A 26,088-nucleotide genomic window follows, 5' to 3' on the forward strand; every position below is an offset into this window, starting at 1 on the left:
ATCTCTGTGTCTGTCTCTAGGTGTGTGTCTGTCTCTCTCTTTGCCCATCTGTCTCTTTCCAGGGCTGTTTCTGTCTGTCTCTTTCCCTGTCTCCCTCTCTCTGTCTCTATCTCTTTCTGTCTCTCTCCATCTCCCCACTGACATCTTATTACCTCACATATAAGCTTCTTATACTAACAGTTTATTTTGTTCCTACAGCAACCACTGACAGTTGCTATTAATAACCTGTAGCTCACACCTCCATTCAGTTTAATGGAGGCAGGATTTTTGAAGAGTAACTGTAAAGCGCTGGGTTACATTTTCCCGCCCAAAATAGTCTATGACGTTCCCTGAGTCACATGGGGAGTCTGTGCAAAATTTCGTGATTGTAAATGCGACGGTGCAAATTACTTTAGCGGACATACACACACACACACATACATACATACATACATACATACACTCAGCTTTATATATTAGATTCTAGAATGCTGTATATAAGAAGGTGGCTGCAGTTTATAGATGCCAAATCTGGTGACCGGATCCCTTTAACCCCTTAATGATTAAAAGCAACAACATTTTTTGACCGGTAAAGTGGCTCGCTCTCCATCTCTACCCACTATTCCAAACTTTTTAGCATGGCTTCCTTCTGCCATGTGTGACACCAATACACAGACATTTTATACAACCCCTTTAAGAGTATGGACTCACCTTCCCCGAAAAAGTGAAGCAACCCAAGACCAAGAGGCAGACATATTTATTGTAATGATGCAGGGCGGAGGTATATAGACAATTTACTACAACAGTTTGAGATCACAAATAATATCATTAGCTTCTAATCGGTACAATCTCGAGGTATACAGCGGAGTTTAGCTTATATCGTACATTACTGAAACCCACTTTGTGCAGTTAGAGGTTTTTGTTCATTGGCCTAATATATAGCTTTATTAGAGATGGATTATGGATAAAATAACCCTTTATGTAACAATTTTGTGAATAGACAATACACAACTGAAAGGGGAAGAACATTTTGGGAGAACATGTCTTGTTACATGAAAGATTCAATAAACCCCACTAAAGATCTGACAAGGATTGTGCTGTGGATTCTGCACCAAAATCATGTAAAATCCAACAACAATCTGCGTTCCGTCTACACGAACGGTGTTTCCACATAACCGCTTTAAAAATCAGTGTCTCTCCCAGTAATATAGGCTGGATATCAGGTCAGTGAGTACCTAAGGTGCTGCTGTTTTTCACTTGCTTTACTATATCATTACAGCTTCTATCCTGCATCAGCAATTCTGAACCTTATTTTTTCTGTTATAGGAATGTCTCTCCCAGTAATATAGGCTGAATATGATGTCATTGTGTACCCAGAGTGTGGCCATTTTTCACTAGCTTTCATATATCATCACAGTTTCTAACCTACATCAGCAATTCTGATATTTAATTATTCTCCTATAGGAGTGTCTCTCCCAGTAATACAGGCTGGATAGGAGGTCATTGTGTAATCCGGGTGTGGCAGTTTTTCACTTGCTTTCATCTATCATCAAAAGTTTCTATCCTGCATCAGCAATTCTGATCTGTAATTTTTCTCTCATAGAAGTGTCTCTCCCAGTAATACAGGCTGTATGAGGTCATAGTGTACCCCGGATGTGGCAGTTTTTCACTTGATTTCATTTATCATCAAAAGCTTCTATCCTGCATCAGTAATTCTAATCCTTAATTTTTCTCTTATAAGAGCTACTCTCCTAGTAATACAGGCTGGATATGAGGTCATTGTGTATCTAGGGTGTGGCTGGCTTTAACATATCAATATCATAACAGCTCCTATCCTGCACCTAAATTTTTCTCTTATAAAAGTGTCTCTCCCAGTAATACAGGCTGTATATGAGGTCATTGTGTACCCCAGGTGTAGCCATTTTTCACTTGCTTTCATTTATCATCACAGCTTCTATCCTGCAATGATTTCCTCTCCATCTGCTTATTTTTTTCTTTATAAACAGCCTGTTTTCTCTACACACTATTAGATCTTATATACTTTCCCCTCTCCACTGCTGATCTGTGCACAATTATATACCACTGAGGGAAGATAGGGAGGAAGAGAGGGAATCAACAGGAGCACTGTTGGATTTTTATCCGTTTTGCAGATAATTTAGCCTGTTAATAGACTACAGACAATCTGAAGCAGCAGGACGGTAGAACACTTTTAATGACGACTATTTAGAATGTTGCTTAACTTTGGATTTAGGAAGCAAAAAAAAAAATAATGAGCAAAGGTGTACATTGCCTATAAAGCAGTTAAACATACACTGATAGACTCCCAGCTAGGCGACCACTAGAACGGCCAGTCTAGAGCAGAGGGGATGGGAAGGTGTTCAGCGCTGACAGCCCATGATACCGCATCTGACGGCAGTTTAAAAGTGGTTTTCTTTGGTCATGAAACCATCATGACCATGAATACTAACAGCATTTTATTAGGGTCAAAGTGCTGGCCGGCTCCCTTCCACCCATCGTTTTAGACCATAGTTTTTATAAATCCTTTTTTAATTTTTACCTTAATACTACATTTACACTGAACAGCGTCTTTAAAAATGTTGTCCTTTTTTTTCTTTGCCTTTAAGTGCCTGTATTGTGGGGGAAAAATCATTTTTTTCAATTTGATTTCATTAAAGATTTGCACAGTTTGCTTTCCAAATCCTCTGTGTTTCAACTGTCTATTGCTGGCTGCAGAATGAGTTTACTGAGAGTTTGTCAGCGAGCTGGCCACGAGGCTGATGGGGAGTTTGTAAGTCTTTAATATGTGATTTATAACCACAGACCACATTAAAGCTGAATGTGCAGAAACACAACAAGCCTATAAAAGCCAAAAGGTGCAAAACTTGTAATGAAACGCAGTTCCAAAAATTATTTTCAGCCCCAAATTGTAAGGGAGAGTCTGGCGTGAGCCAAAACACACAACAGGGGTTACACCACGACAAACAAGGGGTACACCAGGGACACTTTAACAACAGAGAGCCCTAAAACTAGTTAGAGGGAAGATGGACACCTCCTCTACTTACCTGCAGCAGTCCCTACTCTCTTAGCCAGTCCCTATACAGGTTCCTCACATGTCGCCAAATATGAACCTGAAGCCTTGAGAGACCCTACAATAGCCCTGGCTAGGGAGTGGGCAGGTAAGGTATGCTAGAACCACCACTGCACTAAAACTACACCCCAGGGAAGGAAGACAGACGGGGGGAAAAGACAACGACAGATTACTGCAGTCAGCACCATAACTCAACAGATTTTCAGCAGCTCCTTCCACCTCCAGGACCCACATCCAAATGGCAAAAAGAATAACCAGTACCCTCTGCTGGTAGCATAGGTTATATAAAAGGGACTGGGAGTGGTCCAAACCGGAAACCCCTTAGTTGGTAATGAGACAAGGAATACTGACATTAACCCTACAACTGCCAAAGTAAAAGGAAAACACATTTAAAATGGAGTCAAGATTGGAAAATGACTCAATTCCTGAATCTGTCACTAGCCTCATAATGCAGCGAGATGACGATGACACAAATACATGCACTTAAAAATAAAAAAAAAAAATTCGGAAAAGGTGGACAACTCATTAAAGATGTGCCAGTACCACTTCCCTCCCCATGGGAAGCTTATCCCGGACTCTGCCCCCTACTCCACCAGTGCGGCTTCAATATTCTCCACAAGACAGAACGAGTTGTAGTCCGGGCCACCCGTCACCTAACACTGCAGTCAATCAGTGGCCTTAGCGGCCATGACACCATCTCCTCAATCCTATGTAGATAGTTGGAGTGGCAGCGCCACAACAGGGGGAAGTTTTTTTGGGGGGGTTCAGTCCTGTGTGAGATAGGACATATTCTTCAGCTTGACCCCCAATTTAATTTTTTGTTACCTACGGCTTTGAAATTCTCCACCGGACAGAACGAGTTCGAGTCCGACCACCAGTCACCTAACTCTGCAGCCAATCATTGGCCTTATCGAGCAGGTGGCTGACGATCATGACGCCATCTCCTCAATCCGGTGTAGACAGTCAAAGAGGCAGCGCTAAAGCAGAAGGCAATTTTGGGGGGGGGGGGGTTGTTTCTGTCCTGTGTCAGTTAGGAGGACATTTTTTTTTTCAGCTCGACAGCCACTTTAATTTTTTGTTACCTACACCTTCCATATTCTCCACCGGACAGAACAAATTGTAATCCGAACCATCAGTCACCTAACCCTGCAGGCAATCAGTGGCGGGTAGCGGTCATGACACCATCTCCTCAATCCAGTGTAGGCAGTCAAAGCGGCAGCGCTAAAGCAGGAGGCAGTTTTTTGGGGTTTTTTCAGGGAGGTTTTGGGTTTCTGTCCTGTGCCACATAGAAGGCCATTTCTTTGGAGCTTGAAACCCACTTTAATTTTTTGCTACCTAAAGTCATGTGTTGATTTCGCACAAAAACAGTCTAAATCGGATGATTTCAGCACTAATTTCCCCATCGTGGCATATAATCCCCTTCTCACATAAATATTTCAGACAGCATTAAAAACCTGAAAAATGACTTTCCGTGAGAAATGAAGTCCGCCGTTTCCAGGGTGGGTGCTCTCTCCCCTCCGAAATGTGTTCTGTGTAATGGTTATTTGTTCGGGAAAGATGCTTCGTCATCTCCTCAATGCCTCGCTGATCATGGATGTAATGTATAATTGGGCCGGTGGGGAATGGCTGCGTGTTTCTGATATGTGTTAATGAATAATAAGCATTGTAATGAATTAATGCTGGCACTAGCAAAACGCTGCAATGACTGGAGCTGAACCGTTCAGTGCGGCCGAACCTTTCTTGTGATTCATTGTGGTGGAAAATGGGCAACACATGTTACATCGAAGGATGAAAAATGGCCGCGTCTCCTTTGTGTATAATTACACGGAGCTTCTGGCTGTGGTTACATCAGATTCTGCTGGGCGATGTGAACGATCCGGACAGATCTGGGTCACGTCGCTGTACTGCAGTCATGGACAATGCAGGGATAGTGACTATGGGACCATTATTCTATGAACCTCAGCTCATCTCTCCGAGAATGAAAGCCATATTCCTAGTGCCACCAACTGAAGAAACCACCTTATGAGTCAGTGTCTGACCCTTGACAAAAAGACTAAAGTTCGCCCATACAAGAGAAAACGGTCTACAGAAAGAACTTTCATCCTAAAGCGCTCTCCCCCTGACTCCAGTCTCATAAAAATCAGGTTGAGCTGACTTTTATGAGGGCCTTAAAGAGGATTTGTCAATTGTTTAAAATAAAATTTGGTTACTTTGTAAAAATCCCCGAGCTCCCCCTGATTCTGCCGATCTTTTCCGTTTTGCACTGCGCCGTTCCATTGTGGAGATATTCATATTTTTGGGGGGAGCTCGGTATGTGAAATCTCTGTTTGGAGTCCAACTTAGTATTTCTTCAGAGACTTCTCTGGGGGAGGTGTGCTTTTGCCCCTCCCTCCCATATTCTGCCAATCACAACTCAAGACTGCTAGACCAGATGTGATTGGCAGTGTATAGGAAGAAGGGGTGAAAATTCACACCCCCAGAGAAGACTCTGAAAAAATGCCCAATTGGACTGCAAGGAGAGATTTCACATTCTGCGCTCCAAAAGCAACAAATGTGAATATCTCTGCAATGAAGCGACGCAGCGCAAAACGGAAAAAAGCGTCAGCATCAGGGGCGTTATGGGACTTTTACAAGATATTTAACTCTATTTTCTTTGCGGAAGTGACAGATCCACTTTAAAGGATGTAAACCAAATTAAAGTCACCGCCAAAGGAAAGAGGAAAGTGTTTGTCCCTCATTAGTGCAGAGCGACGTAATGGTTGTCTGGATGTGTGTCTATGGTGTACTCTTTCTCCTTATGGATACCGCCACATCATGAAAGAACATTTACACACCAGGCAATGCAGTCTGGAAAAAGTAGGCAAGTTAGCACATCTCTAGAAAAAGGAAAACTGACACATGTTGATAACAACTACTCCATAATTCAATATCCGATCAAGCATGAAACAAAAAAGTCTTGAGGTCACCATAGTCGTTAGGTCAGTCATACCTGCTAATACAGATAGAACCAACCGATACACCTGAAACTATCAGACCTTCCATATTCTCTGCCAACAGGAAAGAATAAGATCCGGCCTACTGAATTTCAGGGGCTGAGCCTTTAGTTCTTTATGGAGATAAAGCTACTGCCAGAAAAATCGGGCAGTAGCTTTCATGGAGAATTCCTATATCTAAAGAGATGGGGAACATGGCTGTCGCGGCAAAATTGTTTGGCTGGCAGTTATCATGGGGACCTCAGGGTGCCTTCCCGCTAAGCTCCAGGGTGCCTTCCCGCTAAGCTCCAGGGTGCCTTCCCGCTAAGCTCCAGGGTGCCTTCCCGCTAAGCTCCAGGGTGCCTTCCCGCTAAGCTCCAGGGTGCCTTCCCGCTAAGCTCCAGGGTGCCTTCCCGCTAAGCTCCAGGGTGCATTCACGCTAAGCTCCAGGGTGCCTTCCCGCTAAGCTTCAGGGTGCCTTCCCGCTAAGCTTCAGGGTGCCTTCCCGCTAAGCTTCAGGGTGCCTTCCCGCTAAGCTTCAGGGTGCCTTCCCGCTAAGCTCCAGGGTGCCTTCCCGCTAAGCTCCAGGGTGCCTTCCCGCTAAGCTTCAGGGTGCCTTCACGCTAAGCTCCAGGGTGCCTTCCCGCTAAGCTTCAGGGTGCCTTCCCGCTAAGCTTCAGGGTGTCTTTACGATAAGCTCCAGGGTGCCTTCCCGCTAAGCTCCAGGGTGCCTTCCCGCTAAGCTTCAGGGTGCCTTCCCGCTAAGCTCCAGGGTGCCTTCCCGCTAAGCTCCAGGGTGCCTTCACGCTAAGCTCCAGGGTGCCTTCACGCTAAGCTCCAGGGTGCCTTCACGCTAAGCTCCAGGGTGCCTTCACGCTAAGCTCCAGGGTGCCTTCACGCTAAGCTCCAGGGTGCCTTCACGCTAAGCTCCAGGGTGCCTTCACGCTAAGCTTCAGGGTGCCTTCACGCTAAGCTTCAGGGTGCCTTCACGCTAAGCTCCAGGGTGCCTTCACGCTAAGCTTCAGGGTGCCTTCACGCTAAGCTCCAGGGTGCCTTCACGCTAAGCTTCAGGGTGCCTTCATGCTAAGCTCCAGGGTGCCTTCACGATAAGCTTCAGGGTGCCTTCACGCTAAGCTTCAGGGTGCCTTCACGCTAAGCTTCAGGGTGCCTTCACGCTAAGCTCCAGGGTGCCTTCACGATAAGCTTCAGGGTGTCTTCACGATAAGTTTTTGGGAGGCTTTTGAAGCAGATTCTCCCCAAAATCAATATCATAAACCACCATAATGGTTATCATACGTAAAACCAGATCATACAGGTGAGTTGTACAGGTACAAACAAGTCTCGCAGGAGATAAATGACACTTAATTTCCCCTTAAAAACATAAATTAAAAGTGAGTGCTCCTATAGGTGCGCAGTCTGCGGGAGACACTGACATTGAAATCATTCTCCATGACAAAACATTAAAAATAAATTTAGATCATTTCATATAGCGCTATCCTGGAATAAATATCTATCATTAAAAACGAGATGTTAGTAAGAATCTACGACCGGCCCCGTGTAAGGAGAGACATCGCTTAATACTTAAGATCAGTGCACGGACAGCAGGGTCTCCTCCGAAGACGGCTCTAATCTATAACCGCAGAGCTGCACATTGTGTTCATCCCACAGGCCCCGGTACCGCGATACAAATAATAATATCCCTAGAAAGAAGAAATAATCAAAGTTACTCAAGTAAATGGAAAAAAAAGGGACAGAAAAAAATAGGAAAACAATTTTGGGGTTTGATCGGGTCGAACCACAGACATTTATCACCTGATGGGTTGGTGATAAATATGTGATCAGCGATGGTACGACGGCTGGGAACACCAACGATCCTGAGAGTGTGTGACTAGTATGATAGAGCACACTAAGTGACCACTGCTTTAGGTACCGCTAGTGATGAGCGGGCACTACCATGCTTGGGTGCTCGGTACTCGTAACTAGTGATGAGCGAGCACTACCATGCTCAGGTGCTCAGTACTCGTAACTAGTGATGAGTGGGCACTACCATGCTCGGGTGCTCAGTACTGGTAACTAGTGATGAGCGGGCACTACCATGCTCGGGTGCTCAGTACTGGTAACTAGTGATGAGGGAGCACTACCATGCTCGGGTGCTCAGTACTGGTAACTAGTGAGCACTACCATGCTCGGGTGCTCAGTACTGGTAACTAGTGATGAGCGGGCACTACCATGCTCGGGTGCTCAGTACTGGTAACTAGTGAGCACTACCATGCTAGGGTGCTCAGTACTGGTAACTAGTGATGAGTGGGCACTACCATGCTCGGGTGCTCAGTACTGGTAACTAGTGATGAGTGGGCACTACCATGCTCGGGTGCTCAGTACTCGTAACTAGTGATGAGCGGGCACTACCATGCTCGGGTGCTCAGTACTGGTAACTAGTGATGAGCGGGCACTACCATGCTAGGGTGCTCAGTACTGGTAACTAGTGATGAGTGGGCACTACCATGCTCGGGTGCTCAGTACTGGTAACTAGTGATGAGTGGGCACTACCATGCTCGGGTGCTCAGTACTCGTAACTAGTGATGAGCGGGCACTACCATGCTCGGGTGCTCAGTACTGGTAACTAGTGATGAGTGGGCACTACCATGCTCGGGTGCTCAGTACTCGTAACTAGTGATGAGCGGGCAACTACCATGCTCGGGTGCTCAGTACTGGTAACTAGTGATGAGCGGGCACTACCATGCTCGGGTGCTCGGTACTCGTAACTAGTGATGAGTGAGCACTACCATGCTCGGGTGCTCAGTACTGGTAACTAGTGATGAGTGGGCACTACCATGCTCAGTACTGGTAACTAGTGATGAGCGGGCACTACCATGCTCGGTACTCGTAACTAGTGATGAGTGAGCACTACCATGCTCGGGTGCTCAGTACTCGTAACTAGTGATGAGTGGGCACTACCATGCTCGGGTGCTCAGTACTGGTAACTAGTGATGAGCGGGCACTACCATGCTCGGGTGCTCGGTACTCGTAACTAGTGATGAGCGGGCACTACCATGCTCGGGTGCTCGGTACTCGTAACTAGTGATGAGCGAGCACTACCATGCTCGGGTGCTCAGTACTCGTAACTAGTGATGAGCGGGCACTACCATGCTCGGGTGCTCGGTACTCGTAACTAGTGATGAGGGAGCACTACCATGCTCGGGTGCTCGGTACTCGTAACTAGTGATGAGCGAGCACTACCATGCTCGGGTGCTCAGTACTCGTAACTAGTGATGAGCGGGCACTACCATGCTCGGGTGCTCGGTACTCGTAACTAGTGATGAGGGAGCACTACCATGCTCGGGTGCTCAGTACTGGTAACTAGTGATGAGTGAGCACTACCATGCTCAGGTGCTCAGTACTCGTAACTAGTGATGAGCGGGCACTACCATGCCCGGGTGCTCGGTACTGCTACAAGGAGTCGGAATGCTCGGATGGACTTGTATACCAAATATAATGGAAGTCAATGGAACGCTTTTTTCCCGGAAGAGCTTCTAGAAAAATCGGTTGAGTTTACCATTGGCTTCCATTATACCTAGGTACTCGAGTCGCACCCGTCTGAGCGGGGTAGTGCCCACCCATCACTAGTTACCACATATGTAATAGTATGGACTTTTATGGAAGTAATGAGTAAGCGGTTCTTTTTTAAGGCTGGAAAAAGGGGTGCGATTCAAACTGTTACATATATATATATATATATATATATATACACACATATATACACACACAAACATTTTTTTGTTTGTTTGTTGTTTTAGCTTTACACTTTATTCTTTTATATAGCAATAAAAAATAATCTATTAAAAGTAGAAACTCGCATGATTGGCTTCATAGGAGTGCCAAGATGGCAGTCAGGAAGGTCCCTGCCATGCTATGAATGCCCCTCGGGCATCGGTACATTTCAATACCACTTTCAGAGATTGATAGCAGCATTTAGATGGTGAAGCAGCAGCGACCTGAGCCAGGCACCTGCCCTGTGCGGAGCGTGCACAGCTCCTGAGCCCACAGCATACAACCACTCCGCTGTGAGACCTATATGTACTATCAGAGAAGAAATCCTCGATTTACCTCCTCGCCCCAGTCTGTTCCCCAGCTGTTCTTGATGGCCCAGAAAGGTTTACCATCTCCTACAGAGAAACAATAAAAAAGAGAATTGTAATGAAAAGTGCCATTTATCGATATCAGGATAAAAGACACAATTGACAACTCACGATCTCCATAACCCACTAACAGGACAGCATGGTCGATCATCCAAGGGTTACAAAGTATGCGGAACGGATGAGATATCCCTTTACGGTAAAACTAAAAAGAAAAAGAAATGAGTCAATACATTATTCTAGTAATTCAGTAGTGGAGCGGATCACTCACATACCGGTTCAGCCGCGCATCCACCACTGATCAGCAGCTTTCTGTCAATATACAGTGTGCACAGAAAGATGTGAATCAGTGGTGTAGGGGCAGAGTTATAAAAGGCTCTGAATTCAGAGCTCTGTTAGATTTACAAAATTATAAGGCTTAAAGAAGACAGAGGGTCTCACCTGCATTACAAAAGCACCACTGATCAGCAGCTTTCTGTCAATATACAGTGTACACAGAAAGCTGTCGCCAGTCAGAGCTGTAAGCGGGGTTATGCAGGGCTCAGCATTCAGAGATCTGAAAAATAATGACGCTTACAGAAGTCAGAGGGTCTTACCTGCATTGCAAAAGCATTAAGGGCTATGGATATTGGTCCATTCTGTGCCAACCAGGCTGCAATCTCTGAAAAGAAATGACAGGATGAAACCATTTTGAAAGAAATGTAAGGTTATGGCTCTTGAAACAAGGGGACCAAGAAAAAAAAAAAAACACGAAAACTTCCCGGGATCTTACGGGGTTAATTCACTAAAATCATCCTGATTAGCAGCAAGTCTGCAAAAAGCACATTAGATGAACGTTTAAGCATAATATGCAGGAATAAATCTCACAAATTATCTTGTAATGACATTACCAGCGCAGATCTCCCCTGTGTTTACATGCTGCGCACCCCTCTCTCAAGTAGGATCTCAAAGCTGAGAAGCAGGAAGTCTCACCCAGCAGTTAAATTAGTGAGACAGCAGAGAGCCCCAACTTTATTCTCCCTATATTAAAAAGGGCCAGAACTTATTTCACAATTTTTGGCAGGATCTTTATTTTTTCTTCCAGATTTTATATACTTAAAGTGAGGTATATATTTGGTGTATGCATCGTTGTGCCCATCTTATGATCAGGATCATCTTTTGCATCTCACTCTCTGTATTTTGGATATCAATATCAATTTATTCTTTTCAGTTCAAGCGCTGTCTGGGGTTTAGTTTCATAAACTCGACCCCTCTCGTAACCTCACTGGTAATAGTTGCACCCAGATAAGTTGGACAACCCTTTCGTCTCTATATAGTGGTGCATACAACGTATTGCAAGTTACCCCATCTTACTGAAAGAAATAATACTTGCATCTGTGTACAGTTAAGGGGTTGTCCCCCCTTTTTTTTTTACCTTAATGCAAGTATTTGGGTCTAAAATTAATTCTTGCAATTGGGTTTCATTAAAAAAATTGCACCATCTACCTTCTATAGCCTCTGTGTTGCACTGTCTACTGACGGCTGCATAATGAGTTAACTGAGAATCTGTCAGTGAGTTCATTCAGTTTGAATGGAGAGTTTGTAACTTATTTCTTTGTCTTTTTCTGAACAATTCACAGCAGATTTATGACCACAGACAACATAAAAATTGGATGTGCATCAAAACGAAGAGGCTATATAAGAAATGGTGCAATATTTTTGATTAAAGGGAACCTGTCAGGTGTAATATGCACCCAGACCCACGAGCAGTTCTGGATGCATATCCATATCCCTGCCTAACCGCCCCTGTATCTAGTAGCATAGATAAAGAGATCTTTAGAAACAGTGTTTCTAAAGATCCTTTATGATATGCTAATGAGGCCAGGGACTAGTCATAAGGGCGTTAGTTTCTGCGCTCATTCCACCCTCTTAGCACGCCCGTCCAATAATGAATATTCCGTGCAAACCAGGTCTAAGCTTTTACAGTGTCTTATTCTTATCAGAAGCAATGGGGGGGTTTGGGACTTACGCGTCTCATCTTTTGGAATCTCCACGGAGTTGTTGATATAGGCGGAGACCTTGGTGGTGGAGAAGCTGCACCCCTCCTTGTGGCCCTGGTAGCTGTAATCTTGTTCTGACTCAAGTCCTCCTGGAATACAAAAAAAGAAATATGGTCATGTAACCAGTTTGTAAGAAAGAAAAACCGTTAAAGTGCACCAATCACCAGGATTTTCTTATACTGTATAACCTAAAATCAGGCTGATTCTATACATACCTTTAGTTGTCCGCTTGGATGTATAGGTTTTGAAACACAGGCGAGTAGAGTTTGTAAAGTGAGCAGCTTTTTGAGTGACAGCAGTTACCGATCAGCTGATAGCTGTGGGGGTATTCAATGTGATTCCCGCCCCCTGCCTGTCTATCCATCTTCCCCCTGTTATTTATGCTAATTCTATTATAGATTCTTTTTACTAAGTGACTAGAAGGACCTGTGCTGATGTCATACCCATGTGACCAGAAGGGGCAGGGCCTCAGCTAACATAGCTGATACCAGGAAGCAACATTACTTTTCTGTTGGTTGCGGCCTCACCCCTTCTGGTCACATGGGTATGACATCAGCACAAGTCCTTCTAGTCACTTAGTAAAACGATTCTATAATAGAATTAGCATAAATAACAGGGGGAGGAAGAACAGGCAGGAAGGCGGGAATCACTATGAATTCCCACCCCAGCTATCAGCTGATCGGCAGCTGCTGTCACTCAAAAAGCTGCTCATTTTACAAACTTTACTTGCTTGTGGTTTGAATATACATCTATATACATCCAAGCTGACACCTAAAGGTATGTATAGAATCAGCCTGATAGTGCCAGTATAGCACTGGATTTATGTTATATAGGAAAATTCTGGTGGTTGGTTCCCTTTAAAATTATAGTTAAATATGGATTTCTATAAAGCGATCATATAAACAGTCTGCAGGCGTTCGCTCCATGCCACGCTGACACTGCGGAGGTAGCCGGTAAAATAGGAAACAAGCGGTGAACTGGAGAACTAAAAATCCTTCTGTTCTTGAGAATATAGAAGATTTGCAAACGGAAATGGAAGGGCCCATTGATTATCATGGTTTTTGTCCTGGATCTGTCATTGATTATCATGGTTTTTGTCCTGGATCTGTTTAATATCCGTTTTTCCAGAATGGAAAAAAAAAATCTCTCTGTATGTGGAGACCAGAAAATCGTACATGCGATGGACCCTTATCAAGTTTTCTTGGCGGCTACACCACCCAGCGTGTCCCCCATGCACCTCAAAGGTCACCATCTTATCCGGGACACTTTTATACCCCACGTATGGACAAGAAGATATTTATATGAGAAGGTTGGGTATCTGTAACTATGACATTACTGGAATATTTATCTACAATTGTAAACAAACACCAGTGTGACCTGCGCCCAACATGCAAAGTCCACAGAACGTCTGCCCATAGAGTATATATCACAAAAGTGAGTACACCCCTCACATTTTTTTGTAAATATTTGATATCTTGTCAGTCGCGAGTCTCCTGACACAAAATTTTACATCATCATATGCATTTATTGGTTAAGAAGAAGGGAATTTTGTTACTTACCGTAAATTCCTTTTCTTCTAGCTCTTATTGGGAGACCCAGACGATTGGGGTATAGCTACTGCCCTCCGGAGGCCACACAAAGCACTACACTAAAAAGTGCAAGGCCCCTCCCCTTCTGGCTATACCCCCCCGTGATATCACGGGTTCTCCAGTTTTAGTGCCAAAGCAAGAAGGAGGAAAGCCAATAACTGGTTTAAACAAATTAACTCCGAGTAACATCGGAGAACTGAAAAACCGTTCAACATGAACAACATGTGTACCCGCAAACAACAAAAAAATCCCGAAGGACAACAGGGCGGGTGCTGGGTCTCCCAATAAGAGCTAGAAGAAAAGGAATTTACGGTAAGTAACAAAATTCCCTTCTTCTTCAGCGCTCTATTGGGAGACCCAGACGATTGGGACGTCCAAAAGCTGTCCCTGGGTGGGTAAAGAAATACCTCATGTTAGAGCTGCAAGACAGCCCTCCCCTATGGGGAAGCCACTGCCACCTGCAGGGCTCTTCTACCTAGGCTGGCGTCCGCCGAAGCATAGGTATGCACCTGATAATGTTTGGTGAAAAATGTGCAGGCTCGACCAGGTAGCTGCCTGGCACACCTGTTGAGCCGTAGCCTGGTGTCGTAATGCCCAAAACGCACCTACGGCTCTGGTAGAATGGACCTTCAGCCCTGAAGGAACCGGAAGCCCCGCAGAACGGTAGTCTTCAAGAATTGGTTCTTTGATCCATCGAGCCATGGTGGCTTTAGAAACCTGCAACCCCTTGCGCGTACCAGCGACAAGGACAAAAAATGCATCAGAGCGGCGCATGGGCGCCGTGCGGGAAATGTAGATTCTGAGTGCTCTCACCAGAACTAACAACTGTAAATCCTTTTCATACCGGAGAACCGGATGAGAACAAAAGGAAGGAAAGGGTATATCCCGATTAAGAAGAAACGCGGATACAACCTTAGGGAGAAACTCCTGAATAGGGCGCAGCACTACCTTGTCCTGGTGGAACACTAGGAAGGGAGCCTTGAATGACAGAGCCGCCAGCTTAGACACTCGCCGAAGCGACGTGATCGCAACCAGAAAGGCCACTTTCTGTGACAGGCGCGAAAGGGAAACTTCCCTCAGAGGCTCGAAATGCGGCTTCTGGAGAGCAACTAGTACCCTGTTCAGATCCCATGGATCTAACGGCCGCTTGTACGGGGGCACAATATGACAAACCCCCTGTAGTAACGTGCGCACCTTAGGAAGACGTGCTAGACGCTTCTGAAAAGAACACGGATAGTGCCGAGACTTGCCCTTAAAGGGAGCCGAGCGACCAACCTCTTTCCCAACCAGATTGCAGGAGGGAAGGCAAAGTAGGCAATGCCGATGGCCAGGGAGACCCTCCCTGAGCAGAACACTAAGATAAGAATATCTTCCACGAGTTGTGGTAGATCTTGGCAGACCGCGGCTGGCTAGCCCGTCTCATGGTGGCAATGACGTCGTGCTCACGGTCGACCGACGGTGAGATGCCACAGATCACGGTACCACGACCTCCCCGGCCAGTCTGGGGCGACGAGAATGGTGTGGCAGCAATCGGTAGCTGGAACTGTGACCAATCCTGAGCCAAGGCGCCTGTCGCCAGAGCTCTTTGATCGTAAGACCGCGTCATGAAAATCGGGACCTTGTTGTTGCCGAGAAGCCATGACGTCGACGTCCGTCTTCATCCTGCGTCTACAGAATTCTTGAAAACAAACGGGTGCAGAGCCCATTCCCCTGCGTCCACGCCCTGGCGACTGAGGAAGTCTGCTTCCTAGTGTCGTACGCCCGGGATGTGAACAGCTGATATGGTGTATGCTCTGTCTTCTACCCATAGCAGAATCCGCCGGACCTCTTGGGAGTCTTGTCGACTGCGTAGTCCGCCTTGGTGGTTGGTGTATGCCACCGCTGTAGATAGTCCGACTGAATTCGGATCTATTTGCATTCCAGCCACTGCAGGAAGGCTTGCAGTGCAAGATACACTGCCCAGAGCTCCAGACCACTGAGTTGAAGAGTGGACTCCTCTGAAGATGGTCTTTGACCGTCTGGAAAAGCTAAAACTCGCCTCTGGATGAGGCGCCTCCTTGAAGGAGAGACTGTCCCCTCGTCTGTAGTGAACGCTGTTTGTCCAGCGGAAGCTTCACTATCGCTGAGAGAGTGTGAAAACTCTCCAGGAGATGCCAGCGATTGGGTTCAACCTTGAAAAGTTGAAGACCCACCCGAAACTCTGGGAAGGGTCCAGCGCCATGTTCAGGTTGTGTTGGCATGCTTGTAAAGGAGAGTGCCTTGACCAGTAGATTGCCCAAGTAAAGGATCACAGAGTGACCGTGAGAGCGCGGGACTGCTCCCTCTGCTGCCACGAACTTGGTGAACACCCGTGGGGCTGTCGCCAGCCAAAGGGTATGGCTACGAAACGAAATATTCTCGTCTTTAATAACGAATCGTAGCCAACGCCGGTGCCTCGGAGCAATCGGCACGTGTAGATAAGCATCCTGATGTCTATTGAAGCTAGGAAAACTCCTTGAGACAGAGAGGCAATGACGGAGCGGAGTGATGCCATCCGGAACCGCCTGGTTTTCACGTGCTCGTTAAGCAGTATAAAGTCCAGAACGGGACGGAAGGAGCCGTCCTATTTTGGCACCACGACCAGGTCGGGGCAAAATGCGTATCTGGTTCCTGAAGAGGAACAGGGATTACCGCTCTTTCCGCCTGCAGAAGAGCCTCGGCTCGGTCGGTGCGGTAGTTTGAAAACAAACTGACTCTCACTCACAGGCCCTCAACCTGCGGTAGGTAAATGCCGCTAAAGCGGGGGAGTCTGCCCCCCCGCGGTTGCGGAGTGAGAGGGCTGAAAATTATGAGGAAAACGCTTTGGTAGCGGATCCTCCGGCTGCCTTCCCCGGGCGTGAATTGAGCCCGCTAGGAATCTATGCCCTTCTGGGCTTTTTGAGTCGTCTTGGATAGTTGAATGATTTCATTCAACCCTTACCAACAGACTATCACTAGATAAAGGCAACCTGGTTAAGCACTTCGTTGGAAGCAGCCTCTGTTCCAATCTCTCAACTACTAGCCTCTGCGTAAAAACACGGAGTTGGCGGATGCCACTGACGTCCGGCTCGTAGAGTCTCGGACAGCAATAACAGCATGATTCGCCATGCCGACATTGCGAGTTAAAGACGCTGCTGGGACCGAGAGTACCTGTGACAGCGACCCTCTGCGCAATACTAGCTGAAATAGCTTGGAGTGCCTTCACGGCTGCGACTGCCGGAGCAGCCGACCTGCCGATAGCTTCATAGACAGATTGCAACCAGAGGCCAATCTGCCTGTCAATGGCATTTTGAAGTGAAGTCCTATCCACCACTACAACTATAGATCTAGCTGCAAGCATGGAGATTGGGGGATCCACATTTGGATACTGGGTCTAGCGCTTGACCACGTCAGGGGGAGCGACACGTGTCTCATTAATACGGTCGGAGAAACGCTTATCGTGATAAGCGTGTCGTTTCTGGACTGCGTCTCTGGAGTCAGAATGCTAAACAAGTACTCAATATATAGAGATTTCTCTTGCTGTGAAGCTGACCCCTCCACTGGAGGAGTTGAGGGAGAAATACCCAACCTTTCGTTGATAGACGCAATAAGATTATTCACTATAGCGTCACCATCCGGTGTATCCGGATTGAGAGCGGTCTCAGGAACAGAGTCCTGAACAGCTACGTCTGCCTCATCGTACAGAGAGTACTCCAGCTGGGACCTTGCCCAGTGATGTAGTCGAGGGCTAATGCCAGCGAGCCCGCTTAGGCCATCTGGGACTGTCGACCGTGTCGGATGCCTGCTCTCTGGGATGCCTGGAATCACTCTGGCGCCTTGAGATGCTCCAGATCAGGGCGGCCAGGGTCATTGCAACCATATTGCCCACGGTCTGCTTGGGGTGCAAAGTCTGTAAGATGTCAGTCATAGTCACAGACAATATATCAGCGGAAAAACTGCAACTTCGTCCCTGTCTCTGGACAGAGATCACAGGTGGTTCCTTTGGCCACATATAGCAGAGACCCCGGTTGAGCAATTACACGCACTGGGGGTCCTGAAACCGTATGACATGCAGTACAAGCAGCATAGAAAGCCCGTGCATTGGCAACTTGTCTTTTTCTGCTGTTGTTGTCTAGCTATCTAAGAGCCTAGCCGAGGATAGCGACCGTACAGTGAATAGTCATACAAGCATGAAGTACAAATAAACACTTCAGCACATGTAGTACACGCAGCATTGAAAACTTGTGGCTTGGCACATTTGCTCTTCTGCTGCTGTTGTCTATTTATCTAGGAGCATGAGACAAGGATAGCGACATACAGTGAATGTATAGCATACAGCATGACAGTAAACACTGCAGCCCATGCAATCCAAGCAGCATTGAAAGCTTGCGCGTTAGCACCCTAGCCTTTCTGCTGCTGTTGTCTATTTATCCAGGAACATTAGCCAAGGATAGCGACATACAGTGAATGTATAGCATACAAGCATGACAGTAAACACTGCAGCCAATGCAAGTCAAGCAGCATTGAAAACTTGTGCCGTAGCACCATTGCTCTACTGCTGCTTTTGTCTGTTTATCTGGGCGCATTAGCCAAGAATAGCGACATACAGTGAATGTATATCATAACAATAAACCGTGCAGCACATGCAAGCGAAGCAGCATTGAAAGCTTGTGCCTTAGCACAAATTGCTCTACTGCTGCTGTTGCCCAATCTGACAGTAAACACTGCAGCACATGCAAACGAAGAAGCATTGAAAGCTTGTGCCTCAGCAGCATTGCTTATTTGCTGCTGTTGCCCAGAATAGCGACAGTACAGTACAGTGCATAGCATATCAGCACACAGCCCAAAAGCCCACTTCAGCATTAGTGGTGTCAGTTGCTTACCGCCCGCACAAGAGCGGGTGCGAGGTCGCCCAAAAAACCTGTGACTGGTTCCGTTCTCCCAGAGTGGAAACCATAATGGCTGCCGGCTTCTCTTCCCCGTCCTGTGCAGAGGGGCGGGCCGTGGGCGAGCCCCAGCCAAGAGCGGGAACCCGGCGTCTCACTGTGTTCAGTGAGAGGGGGCTGGAGAATGCAAAGCAGACTCCAGCTCCCTGCGCTGAGCTACTGTACAGCGTCCCGCCCCTCCTCTGACTGGCAGGGCTGGGGCGGGAACGAAACGAAAACTAGGCCGCAAAGCCGGGGACTCTAGTAATAAGCGCGGCCGTCCTATGTGCACGGCCGACGCCAAAGTCCCCCGGCGCACCACAAGTCCCAGCCGCGCCACAATGTAAAAAACAACCAGCAGCGGCCGGCGCGGCCGTTTTCAATACATAAATTCACTCAGCAAAGCTGCAGTGAATAATAGCACCAGCGCTCCGCGCTGTTGTCCCCGGCGCACTAACACTCCCAGCAATGCTGGTGTGTGTGGGCGCGATGTGCATGGGAACACAGAGTACCTTGATGTAGCAGGGCCCTGTCCCTGACGATACTCAGCTCCATATCCAGCAGGTTCTTTTGGGTCTGTGGATGGAGCTCGGTCTCTGTGCCTGGAGACCGGTAAGATCCCACTTCACCCAGAGCCCTGCGGGGGGATGGGGAAGGAAAACAGCATGTGGGCTCCGGCCTCTGTACTAGCAATAAGTACCTCAACCTTACAACACCATCCACGGGTGAGAAGGGAGCATGCTAGGGGCCCTACATGGGCCCTCTTTTCTTCCATCCGACATAGTCAGCAGCTGCTGCTGACTAAAATCTGTGGAGCTATGCATGGATGTCTGACCTCCTTCGCACACAAAGCTAAAACTGGAGAACCCGTGATATCACGGGGGGGTATAGCCAGAAGGGGAGGGGCCTTGCACTTTTTAGTGTAGTGCTTTGTGTGGCCTCCGGAGGGCAGTAGCTATACCCCAATCGTCTGGGTCTCCCAATAGAGCGCTGAAGAAACCCAGATGTGTGGCATGAGCCTGAGGCTGTAATCTTTCTTCCGGATGTCCCTTGTAGTTTCCTTCCTTAGGCTCTGTGCGCACTAGAAAAGTGATTGTTCTCAAGAAAATTTCTTCAGAAACTTCTGGGAGTTGAAGATTTCCGCACCTGCGGAAAAATCCGCGGGAAAAACGCATGCGGATTTGCCGCGGATTTACCGCAGGTTGGTCCCTGCGGTTTTGCAATAAATAATATAGATAATCGATAGACAGATAATGGATAGAGTGAAAGATGGATAGATGAATAGATAGATAGGCCTGTTTCACACGTCAGTGATTCTGGTACGTTTGTGCTTTTTTTTTTAAACGTACCAGAATCACTGACATACGCAGACCCATTATAATGAATGGGTCTGCTCACACGTCAGTGATCTTTCACTGCACGTGTCTCCGTGTGGCGTACCCGCGTGTGCGTGATTGCTGCACGGAGACATGTCCATTTTTTTCTGGCATCACTGATGTCCCATGGACCACGCAGTGGTGTGATCCGTGAAACACGTGCCATAAAAAAAATGTGCTTTTAAAATAAAAAACATTTTTACTCACCTGGCTTCAGCGGCGCTCTCTGCAGCCCGTGCAGCTTGCTGCTTCTGAGCTGGCTCATTACTGTCGCGCATATTCATGATGCACGACACAGCCGACCCGGAAGCAGCTGCTGCGGGTGTCAGCACCGGCCGGATGCTGCACCGCAGGAGCGATCAGCACCAAGGACAGCGGGAGCGCGCACAGGTGAGTTGATTTCTAAGTGCAATCACGGGCCACGGAGAACGGAGCCTGGATTGCACTTAGACAACCCACGTGTGCCGTAATTCACGGCACACGCAGGGACATGTGCATGTTTTACACGCCAGTGAAAAACGTCAGTGTTTTTCACTGACGTGTGAAACGGGCCATAGATAGATAGATAAGAAAGACCTATATAATGTCCCACCTCCCTGCATTTTCTAAGCTGGCACCCTTTAGTGACTTTCATGTGGCACTAAAGGGTGCTTAGCCTTGTATTTAGCCATAAAATAAATAAATAATTAAAAAAAAAAAAACGACGTGAGGTCCCCCCATCTTTTGTAGCCAGCTAGGGTAAAGCAGACGGCTGCAGCCTGCAAACCACAGCTGACAGCTTCACCTTGGCTGGTAATCCAAAAAAGAGAATTTTGTTACTTACCGTAAATTCTTTTTCTTATAGTTCCGTATTGGGAGACCCAGACCTTGGGTGTTTAGCTTCTGCCTCCGGAGGACACACAAAGTACTACACCTAAAAGTGTAGCTCCTCCCTCTGAGCTTATACACCCCCTGGTAGCCAGTCCTAGCCAGTTTAGTGCAAAAGCTGAAGGAGAATAGCCACCCACAAGTAGAACAGAGCAAGAGCCGGAACAACCGGAGACTCTGTTCACGACAACAGCCGGTGATAACACACAGAACAAGGAAATTGCCAACAGGCAACAGGGAGGGTGCTGGGTCTCCCAAGACGGAACTATAAGAAAAAGAATTTACGGTAAGTAAACAAAATTCTCTTTTTCTTTATCGTTCCTTTGGGAGACCCAGACCTTGGGACGTTCCAAAGCTGTCCCTGGGTGGGAAATAAACAAAAAAACTAAGAAGTAGGCAGAAACCTAACTTCACAAATGGGCGACCGCCGCCTGAAGGATGCGTCTGCCCAAGCTCGCATCTGCCGAAGCATGAGCATGCACTTGGTAGTGCTTCGAGAAGGTATACAGGCTAGTCCAAGTGGCAGCCTGACAGACTTGCTGAGCCGTAGCCTGGTGCCGAAAAGCTCAAGAGGCACCAACAGCCCTGGTCGAGTGCGCTTTGATCCCCGGCGGGGGAGGAGCCTGCGAACTTTGGTAGGCGTCCGAAATGGTCGACCTAATCCAACGGGCTAAGGTCGGCTTAGAAGCAGGGAGGCCCTTGCGCCGACCTGTGGTTAGCACAAAAAGAGAGGTACACCGCCTAAGCGCAGCGGTGCGAGACACATAGATCTGGAGAGCACGCACCAGATCTAGAGTATGTAGAGCTTTTTCAAAGCGATGAACAGGAGCCGGACAGAAGGAAGGTAAGGTAATGTCCTGGTTAAGGTGGAAAGGAGAGACCACCTTAGGAAGGAAGTCCGGAGTCGGACGGAGAACCACCTTGTCTTGATGAAAGACTAAAAAGGGTGACTCCGAGGAGAGCGAAGCCAAATCAGAAACTCTACTGAGAGAAGTTATAGCAACCAGAAAGGCCACTTTCTGTGAGAGACGATACAAAGAAACCTCCCTAAGGGGCTCAAAGGGGGGTTTCTGCAAGACCGTGAGAACCAAGTTAAGGTCCCAGGAGTCCAACGGCCGCCGGTAAGGCGGGATGATGTGAGACACGCCCTGCATGAAGGTGTGGACCTGAGCCAGCCGAGCGAGACGCCGCTGGAACAGGACTGACCGGGCCGAAACCTGTCCCTTGAGAGAGTTGAGGGACAGACCTAGCTGCAGACCGGACTGTAGAAAAGACAGAAGGGTCGGCAAGGAGAATGGCCAAGGAGAATGGCCGGTAGAGCGACACCAGGACAGGAAAATTTTCCAAGTCCTGTGATAGATCTTAGCGGACGAAGACTTACAGGCCCGAGTCATAGTGGAGACGACTTCAGGGGGAATACCAGTAGCCGTCAAAATCCAGGACTCAAGAGCCACGCCGTCTATTTGAGGGCCACAGAATTCGGGCGGAAGAACGGACCTTGCGAGAGTAGGTCTGGACGGTCCGGGAGAGGCCACGGCATCTCTACGGACAGTTGGAGCAGGTCCGGATACCAAGCTCGCCTGGGCCAGTCCGGTGCAATGAGGATGACTCGACGACCCTCCATTCTGATCTTGCGCAGGACTTTGGGCAAGAGGGCTAGAGGGGGGAAACACGTAGGACAGACGAAACTGGGACCAGTCCTGAACCAGAGCGTCCGCGGCGAAGGCCTGAGGATCGTGGGAGCGAGCCACGTAGACAGGAACTTTGTTGTTGTGACGGGATGCCATTAGGTCCACGTCCGGAGTGCCCCATTTGCGGCAGATCGACTGAAATACTGCCGGGTGCAGGGACCACTCGCCACCGTCCACGCTTTGACGGCTTAGATAATCTGCCTCCCAGTTGTCCACGCCTGGGATGTGGACTGCGCATATGGTGGACCTGGAGTCCTCCGCCCATTGAAGAATGCGTTGTACCTCCATCATTGCCAGGCGGCTGCGTGTCCCGCCTTGATGGTTGATGTAGGCAACCGCTGTCGCGTTGTCTGACTGGACTCGAATGTGCCTGCCCGCCAGCAGATGGTGAAATGCTAGGAGAGCTAGAAGTACGGCTCTGATTTCCAGCACATTGATTGAAAGGGCTGACTCGGACGGAGTCCAAGTGCCCTGTGCTCTGTGGTGGAGACATACCGCTCCCCAGCCGGATAGACTAGCATCCGTGGTGAGAATCACCCAGGATGGGGCCAGGAAGGAGCGCCCTTGGGACAGGGAGAGGGGCCGAAGCCACCACTGAAGAGAGCTCCTGGTCCGTGGCGACAGAGCCACTAACTTGTGTAAGGAGGAAGGCCGCTTGTCCCAACAGCAGAGAATGTCCAGCTGCAGGGGGCGCAGATGGAACTGGGCAAAGGGAACAGCCTCCATGGACGCCACCATTTGACCCAGCACCTGCATCAGACGCCTGAGGGTAGAACGGCGGGGCCTCAGGAGAGAGCGCACCGCCAACTGGAGTGACAGCTGTTTGTCTAAGGGCAACTTAACAAGTGCCGGCAGAGTCTCGAACTGCATCCCTAGGTATGTGAGACTCTGGGTCGGAGTCAGAGTGGATTTGGGAAGATTGACAAGCCACCCGAATTGGGCTAGAGTGCTGAGAGTGAGCGAGACACTCCGCTGACAGTCTGCGCTGGATGGCACTTTGACTAGAAGGTCGTCCAGGTAGGGGAGCACTGCCAACCCCTGAATGTGCAGAACCGCAATCACGGCTGCCATGACCTTGGTGAAAACCCGAGGGGCCGTGGCTAACTCGAAGGGGAGAGCCACGAATTGGAAATGATCGTCTCCTATTGCAAAGCGTAGCCAACGCTGGTGTGAAACCGCAATGGGCACATGCAGATAGGCATCTCTGATGTCGATGGGCGCCAGGAAATCCCCTTGGGTCATTGAGGCAATGACTGATCGCAGGGACTCCTTGCGAAAGTGCCGCACCCGAACATGCTTGTTGAGAAGCTTGAGATCCAGGATGGGCCTGAAGGTACCGTTCTTTTTGGGAACTAGGAAGAGCTTTGAGTAGAAACCTCTGAACCGTTCCCGGGCGGGAACTGGTACAATTACTCCGTTGCCCTGCAAGGCTGCCACGGCCTGTGAAAAGGCGGCGGCCTTGGAGCAAGGGGGAGTTGAGAGAAAAAATCTGTTTGGCGGGCTGGAAGAAAATTCTATCCTGTAGCCGTGAGAGATGATATCTCTCACCCACTGATCGGAGACTTGTTGAAACCAAGCGTCGCAAAAGTGGGAGAGCCTGCCACCGACTAAGGACGTGGCTGGATCGGACAGAGAGTCACGAGGAGGCTGCCTTAGTGGCAGGACCTCCTGCGGTCTTCTGAGGACGCGCTCTGGAACGCCAGTTGGATTTCTGGTCCTTGGCTGAGTTAGCGGACGAGGCGGAGGGCTTAGAGGACGACCAATTGGAGGAACGAAAGGAGCGAAACCTCGACTGGTTCCTACCCTGGGCAGGTTTCCTGGTTTTAGTTTGTGGCATGGAAGTACTCTTCCCGCCAGTAGCCTCTTTAATAATTTCATCCAGCTGTTCACCGAACAGCCGGGAACCAGCAAAAGGGAGCCCAGCAAGGTACTTCTTTGAAGAAGCATCTGCCTTCCACTCTCGAAGCCACAAGGTCCTGCGGATAACGAGGGAATTAGCCGAAGCCACCGCAGCGCGGTGAGAAGCCTCCAGCATGGCAGACATGGCATAAGAAGAAAAAGCTGAAGCTTGAGAAGTTAAGGCAACCATCTCGGGCATAGATTCCATGGTGAGGGAATGCATCTCCTCCAGACTAGCAGAGATGGCTTTGAGGGCACACAATGCTGCAAAAGTTGGAAAAAACGCGGCCCCCACCGCTTCATACACGGATTGATTTGGCCAGAAGGTCAATCTGACGGTCAGTGGCATCCTTAAGGGAAGTGCCATCAGCCACCGACACAACGGTCCGGGCTGAGAGCCTAGACACCGGAGGGTCTACCTTTGGGGAGTGAGCCCACTCCTTGACCACCTCAGGTGGAAAGGGAAAACGGTCATCAGAACCACGCTTTGGGAAGCGTTTGTCAGGACAGGCCCTGGGTTTGGTCACAGCGGCCTGAAAACTGGAGTGGTTAAAGAACACACTCTTCACTCTCTTAGGCGAGGTAAACTGGTGCCTTTCTGCCAGAGAGGGTTGCTCCTCTGATACTGGCGGATTGAGATCCAGCACAGAATTAATGGAAGCAATCAAGTCACTAAATTCTGAGTCACCCTCGGAAGGAGCAATGGGGCACATGGAGTTAGCCTCCGAGCCCCCTGTATAGGCATCCTCCTCATCCTGCGAGTCCTCAGCCCTTGAATCAGAGCCAGGGGATGAGGAGGGAGAGGGAACCGTGCGGAGCCTCTTAGACGGACGGGGTCCGTGCCCTGATGATGAATCCTCTGTGAGCTCCAGTCCTAAAGGCCCCTTAGCAAGAGCATTAGAGGCACCCTGTGAAGGGGGCTGATGCATATTCAAAGTCCTGGACAGAAGTCCCATGGACTCAGCAAATGACTGGGATATGGACCTAGAAAAGGACTCTACCCAGGCCGGGGGTTCAGCCACATGTGCAGGAGCAGCCTGAGAGACCACTGGGGCCGAGACCCCAGGCTGTGGCACCTCCAAGTTAGAGCAGACCTCACAATGTGGATAGGTGCTCGCTTCAGGCAGCAGAAGCTTACATGCAGCACATACAGCATAAAGCTTTGGAGCCTTGCTCCTTGTGTGAGACATGCTGCATGAGTGGGGGGAAACAGCTTCTATAAAGGGAATGAATCCCAGGGAGAATATAGCAGAGCTCCACAACCGGAGACCGGCTGTGGCTTACCAGACCGCTGAAGCGGTGTTGTGTGCCCTCCAGATCCCGAAGCCCGGACCCCCAATGCACAGCACCTCAGCAGGGATGCAGAGTGCAGGACGGGCCAGAACAGAGTGAAACCTGCCCAAGAAAATGGCCGCCGGAGCGAAGAGAGGGGGCGGAACCTTGGGCGTCCCTGTAGGAAGGGAGGAATCTGAAGGGCCATAGAGGCCTGCAGGGGGGGGGGGGGGGGGGAGGTCGCACACAAGCAGTGAG

General features: G+C 48.6%; 1 protein-coding gene across 1 annotated transcript in view; it reads right to left on the reverse strand.

The window, feature by feature from the left end:
- Positions 1-720: 720 nt before the first annotated feature.
- The window catches only part of CTSF (cathepsin F), an 81,716-nt gene continuing 56,348 nt past the window's right edge, over positions 721-26,088 (reverse strand). The window contains exons 10-14 of the mRNA XM_075326326.1: positions 12,184-12,303; positions 10,772-10,836; positions 10,290-10,380; positions 10,147-10,205; positions 721-7,739 (exon numbers count right to left, since the gene is read on the reverse strand). Of these exons, the coding sequence (XP_075182441.1) occupies positions 7,665-7,739; positions 10,147-10,205; positions 10,290-10,380; positions 10,772-10,836; positions 12,184-12,303 (410 nt within the window). The 3' untranslated portion in view covers positions 721-7,664. The remainder of the gene's footprint in view (positions 7,740-10,146; positions 10,206-10,289; positions 10,381-10,771; positions 10,837-12,183; positions 12,304-26,088) is intronic.

The sequence above is a fragment of the Anomaloglossus baeobatrachus genome, chromosome 10 (assembly GCF_048569485.1).
Source record: "Anomaloglossus baeobatrachus isolate aAnoBae1 chromosome 10, aAnoBae1.hap1, whole genome shotgun sequence".
Taxonomy (NCBI): Eukaryota; Metazoa; Chordata; class Amphibia; order Anura; family Aromobatidae; genus Anomaloglossus; species Anomaloglossus baeobatrachus.